At 41.9% G+C, this 6000-nt stretch overlaps 1 protein-coding gene across 2 annotated transcripts; it reads left to right on the forward strand.

Moving 5' to 3' along the window:
* The first annotated feature begins 3137 nt into the window (after positions 1-3137).
* LOC147891302 (uncharacterized) lies at positions 3138-5091 on the forward strand. Of its 2 annotated transcripts, none has more exons than XM_087389677.1 (2): positions 3138-3206; positions 3326-5089. In XM_087389677.1, exon 2 carries the CDS (start codon positions 3456-3458, stop codon positions 4641-4643), a length of 1188 nt encoding a protein of 395 aa, XP_087245803.1. In that variant the 5' UTR covers positions 3138-3206; positions 3326-3455; the 3' UTR covers positions 4644-5089. The 2 variants fall into 2 exon arrangements, with proteins under 2 accessions (XP_087245803.1, XP_087245804.1); XM_087389678.1 differs by lacking the exon at positions 3138-3206 and having other exon boundaries at positions 3221-3660; positions 3889-5091.
* The last annotated feature ends 909 nt before the right edge of the window (positions 5092-6000 follow it).

A 6000-nucleotide genomic window follows, 5' to 3' on the forward strand; every position in this document is an offset into this window, starting at 1 on the left:
ATGATTTGAGATGAAGTCAAGGGATCTCATAATATAGTCAACTACACTAGTCCCTCATCCAAGGGCAAACAAGTGAGCCCACCAAAGGATGACCATCTCTCTAGACCATTGTATATGAACAGCATGCATCCTCCCCGTATCAAAAAAAGGTGTGCCCATATGAGGTGAAAAGGGATCAATGATCTACAGATACTAGTGAGAATTTTCCTTGTGTATATCTATGGGAGGCAACATAATCAAGCCATGCTAAAAATTGACGACTAGTACGTGGCAACTAGCAGTCCTAGCATTGAAGTCTCCAAGAAGGAGGACCTCCTAACGATTCAAAAAATCCATGATGTCCTACTATAAGATACTACATGGAGATGTCTCTCTATCTTCCCGAAGGTCGCTAGCAAAATATGACATCTTTGGAGGAAAGTAATAGACCACAATAGAAATATCTAAAGAGGAGGTGCTCTTGATTTGGATCTAGATAAATCTAGCATGTGGGCCATGACTCTTCATGTGGTGATCATTCCTATGCTCCACCTGATCCACGTACTAGCCCACCCTCCTTGCTCATCTCAATTGATAAACTCCTAGATATATCCATGGACTGGTGGTAGTGGGCAATCAATGCTTTGACGAGTCTTTGTATAAAAAACAATATCTTTTTCACTCCCTGTGTATAATCCCAAGAAATTTCCTACCTCTAAACATATAGTCTCACATCTCAGAGGCTAATGCCTTGACCTGTGGGTCTCATATACCCTGCATCCCTATGTGGGTGTGGCAATAGGCCCTCGCATTGCATTTCCTCTAGCTATGGAGGAGTGAGGTCCTTGTCAATGTAACTATCTAGGTGGTTCTTGTAGGGATGTGCATTTGCACACTACTACTATTCAGGCCTGACTGTCTTTGAAGCTATCACAAGAGGCCAATCTCTGGTAGGATCTCATCTGATGCACATGCATTCTCAATACCCCAAACATGAGGTAAAAAAGGTGGTGTCATCTTAAATAGCTAAATTGGTGCATGTGACTCTGCAGAACCTAAAGTTGAGAGCCTTACTGATTCTATATTGCTGCACAAGTAAAGTGGTAGAAATGGTTGCCTTCATAGGTCCCCTTTTCACATCCACCCACTTGGAGGTCTCCTCATTTTGTAGGTCCCTATTTCACAACATCCACCACTTAGAGGCTCCTTGATGATTGTCTCCATTGGGGCAATCCTCTCTTCCACAACAAGACTGCTACCTGGGGCTCCCTCTGTGGAGATCAACTACCACTATTTTGGCTATGAGGACACCCTATCGTAGGGTCTCTATCTTTCTCTATTTCTCCAGTATGAAGCAAGCATGTTCCATCTCTTGTGCATGGAGCCACTGAATCTTCATGATGATATGCTCCCATTCCTCTGCTGGGATCATGTCTGCCTAGTGTACTGGGTATGGATATGGCATGAAGGGGTATGAGTGATGGAGGGTAGCTAAGTGAAGGGAGATAGTTGAGTGATGGGAGGTGTGGGCATAGTGGTATGAAGGGCTTTCCGATGTGTTGTTAGGGTCAGATTTTTGTCCTCTTCAGAGATCTTAAGTGCTTATGTCTTTTGTTGGGTATTTCTCTCAAGAGACAAAGAGAGCCACCATCTCTAGAGAGAAATACCCATCTCTCTTTGTCTCTTAGTACTACCCTTTAGTCAAGTTGACCATGTTAACAAGTGCTTAGTGATAGGATTAGTGGTAGTTTAGGTCATTTGAAATTAGTTTTAAGTTTAGAATTTTGTCTCTTTGTGAGGGTCTTAAGTGACTTTGTCACTTTGTGTGGATTAAGTTTTTGGCCTTACATGAGGGGTAGTGAATTATTTTGTCTTTTAGCTTGCATGACGCCACCTATGAGAGTCTCTTGCCAAAATGGCCATGTCCCCCATCCCCTCTTTCACCTCTTTCCTCTCCTCTTTTTCACTCATCTACCTTTCCCCATATTCATTCATGTTCACTTGCTTTTTATCTTTCCCTTTCCTTCCAAGTTATTGGAAATATTTATCAAGCTACTTTGCACTTACACCTATAATGACATTCCAAAAGGCAAGGCCTTAGTGGGGATCCCACCTTGTTTAAAAGGGATTTCCCTTATTTACATATCAATTGAATATTAGGACATGAATTAAAAGTAGGGACAAACAATCTTTCATGATTTTTGCAATTGCATTTATAATTGTTTGCAATAGAATCACCATGAAGGCACATTGGAGTACTTCCATAGGATTTGCTCATATGATATATTGATCCTTATTTCATTAAAGATTATCTTGTGCTATGGTGTACTCCTAGAAAGGCTACACATAAAGCATATGGATTAGACAATCATAAAAGAATTAGCTATTTGAGTTCTCTCTACAAAAGTTACCATTGTTTTATTAAAGGAGAAGAAGATTCAAAGATAAACACGAATTTGGTGGATTGATCGGGGCTTTGAAAAAGGAGTGCCTAAGTGGTCTGTCCTACCATCCTTACCCTTGAGAAATGATAGCCTAAAATGGGTGATCATGCTCTTAACTTAGTGGATAAATTTATCCATAGCTTCATAAAAGCCTTATTTTGATGTGTGTAACTTTACTAAATGGCGCGACAAACATGTGAAAAATCTAAATCATGTCTTGCCATTTGTTTTGATATGCTACATGACCCAATTTGGATTTATCAATCAAAAGACGATCAACATAGATTTTTTTTTAAATATTGGAATGCCATGGTCGCCTAACTTTTTGTCCCAAACTCAAATGTGTCTAATTTTCTAGCATTGCCATGTAAAAAAGCCTCGACATAAATACATACATAGACCACACATACACGTACACATGCACATCTATACACATAGGCACGAGGTGCACACAGATACATACACACATAAGCACACAGCTATACACATAGGCATGAGGTGCACACACATACATACACATGTAAGCACACAAATACACATGCACATGCACATGCATACCTAACACAAGCATAAGCAAGGGGTCTACACACATACATGCAAGCATATGTGTGCACACAGATGCACACACATGAAGCCGTGCACACGCACATGAAGCGGTGCACCGCACATGAAGTGGTGGACAACACATAAACAGGGATGCATATGTGAGTGCATGGAAGATGCACATATATAATACAACACATACACACGTACACAAAAACAGGAACATGCGAGTGGTCGCTGGTGAGAAGTTCTGATTTGTTTGACGGATTCCAGCATCACACTTTTAGATTCGTCTCGATCATAATTCCGTCTTGCAATCTGGTGTTTGTGGGTAGTTGATGAACGGTTCTTGGTCGTAGAATCATCATCAGTCCTTCAGTTATCCTGTGGATCTGTGGTAGCATCGATCATCAGTCCTTCAGTTATCCTGTGGATCTGTAGTAGTATCGATCATCCTCTTTCATCACTCTGAGATCCATATCCACGAACATGGAGTTGCCTGATGTTCAAGAAACAGTCTTCCTCAACCCCAAGGATTGCTGTGATGTATCGATTCAAATAGTTTCTCAGCGACATCAGCAAGAATCCGACCTGCCCTCTGCCCTCATCATTCATGCCAACTCCCAGTTCCTCTCTCAGATTCCTTACTTCGCCACACGCTTCAGCCAGCCCTGGTGCAGCCAGCTTGATCCAGGTAACCCCATCCGATTGACCCTCGAGTGCGTTGAATTTAGCTCTAGTAGAGCTTACCGCCTATGCTTCGAGCTCTTGCGATCCTTCCCCTCTATCTCTTGTTCATCTCACGTGTTGAAAAGTGTAAGCGATGCTCTTGAGCTCATTTATGCCTCCGATCACCTGCTCTTCAACGAATGCACTCATGCTTGCATGCGATATCTGTGTGCCATCCGATGGTCTGTCGAAGAGGAGGATGCCATCCGTTCTACGATTTCGAATCTGGGTTTAAAACCTCCGAGCGACCTGATCGAAAGGTTAGACTCTTCCCAGGACGTTGTACTTTTCGAGAGCTTGCTTTGGCATCTTCTGTCTCCCTCGGCACGCCCAGAAGCTTTTATTTTGTTAGCTGCAAAGAGCTTGTTAAGTAGCTCAATGGCAGTCGTCAAGTTCTCCAGCACTGTTTTGATGAGGGCATGGAGGGAAATCACGGAGCAGTTCTGCAAGGAGGGTTCAAGAATAGCCATCGGTTATTTGTCCACGAGAGAAACACTGGCACATAAGTGGATGCTGTTGACGAGGGTTCTCACTCTGTACACAGATGCGAAAGAAATCCTTCAAGGGTTTATAACACACACTGCTCTACCTGTAGTCTTAAGGTGTCAATGCTGGAAGAAGAGTGAGTTGGCCGACATCATAAGAACAGTAGTATGGAAGGCATGCGAGGGACAGATTGTTTTAAGCAATTCAGATCGTTTGTCTTTGGTGAGAGAATGGACAATGGTTGCCGAATGGCTCGAGGACCCAGGCCTCACATTGGCATTGAGTATGATTTTTGAAACGTTGCCCTTGCAAGGTCCAGGTGTGTGGGAACTAATGAAGAAAGAAGCAGAGCGGTCTAAATCTGAACCCTACAAATGGTGGAGTGATCGTTTACTTCACAGGTTGGGTCAGCTCAATGAGCTGGACTTGACAATATGCTTGGAGATGGACACTGCACGGTAACCATTTAAGGAAGTCCCCTGCAAGTGCTGATTCTACCATCACAAGAAAAACAACCTTGGCTCTATGTGATGGATTGTCCTGATCAAGCCGAAGGGTCCAGCACAGGACCCCTTGCAAAGTTGTGATTCAAAGCATTTTACAGCAGAGTGGTATACTGGCAATTGTAAATATTGAAATGGTATTTTGCCCGTTCATATGCTTACATATTAAGAGCTGGACAAGATATTGGATTCCTGAGGATATACTTTTTCCCCTACAGGTTTGATTTCTGTAGGCTAAGTTTGGAGCAGGTCGATACTCGGGTCCATAGAGGTAAATATGAATTATTTCTCTTGGGAATGTGCTACACCAAAGGATTGCAAGCAGAGCCAACCTACCTTGACAGTAGTTTTTGAATGAGCTGTATAGTGTATGGGTTGCCAAAAGAAAACTTCACCTTTTTTTGTAATGTGTCTAACATCAAAAGTGCTTAGCCTTTTGTCAAGAAATGGACGAAACTTGCTGCCTCTCAAGTTCGCATGCTATGGATTTGTGTGTTGTTTAGATTGGTTGTCTGCTGACAAATTGCTTTGGCGTTTCAAGTACCAACCACTTTTTCTGGCAGCAGAGCAGGTAAGTCACCCACTGTTAGGGCTCTAGAGTCATCTTTTTGAGTGAAGGCAGCCTTCCTGTCTTATTTTATGTGCTGCTGTTCCTCCAAGAAAGCCTTCCAAATTGACAGTGCAATGAGGAATAGTGTCCCTAATTTTAGGCCTTCATAAAGTTTCATTTTCTCTTGCTTGTGTGTGCGCGCGCGCGTGTCTGTTTGCATGCTTGATTGTTTGCTTATTTGTTTCTTGGGACCCTTCTTCAGTTACTATCATGTTTTTAACTTTTTTAATTGTGCCTTTTGGAAGCTGAGCAAGTCATCACTCTAAGAGCATCACTTTTTTAATTGTCTTATGAAGTTGAGGAAGTCATCAATTCCTCTTGAGTCTTAGTCCATGTCCTTGGATCTGGATCTTGGTTTCTAGAATTCACATTCTAACAAAGAGTTAAGACATTACTTTCAATTTTGAAAAGTCAAGATTCAAGCACGAAGTGCAATTCGTTTAGTTTACTTTTTAAGAACTAGAACATTTCTCACCTCACAATTGTCCAGACTCCTCCATGAATCATAATTATCGATAAAGATATAGGAAGAGTTTAAGCAATCAAGAGTTTTAATGCCATGGTAAGATTGGAGATTCAAATACAAAGCAACATTTATTAAAAGATACTCGAGAGTTTGATTATAATTATATAATGATGTGTCCTTGAGCAATGGATTGAGTGGTCCACGCTAACTAAGCTCTCTCTTTAGCATGTTTTGCACACC

The sequence above is a fragment of the Dipteris shenzhenensis genome, chromosome 18, assembly GCF_047967505.1.
Source record: "Dipteris shenzhenensis isolate YYH24624 ecotype China chromosome 18, Dip_SZ_1.0, whole genome shotgun sequence".
In the NCBI taxonomy this organism is placed as follows: Eukaryota; Viridiplantae; Streptophyta; class Polypodiopsida; order Gleicheniales; family Dipteridaceae; genus Dipteris; species Dipteris shenzhenensis.

What these genes read in the sequence shown, in the direction of transcription:
- LOC147891302 (XM_087389677.1), top strand. Translation starts at nt 3,456, where the DNA reads ATGGAGTTGCCTGATGTTCAAGAAACAGTCTTCCTCAACCCCAAGGAT.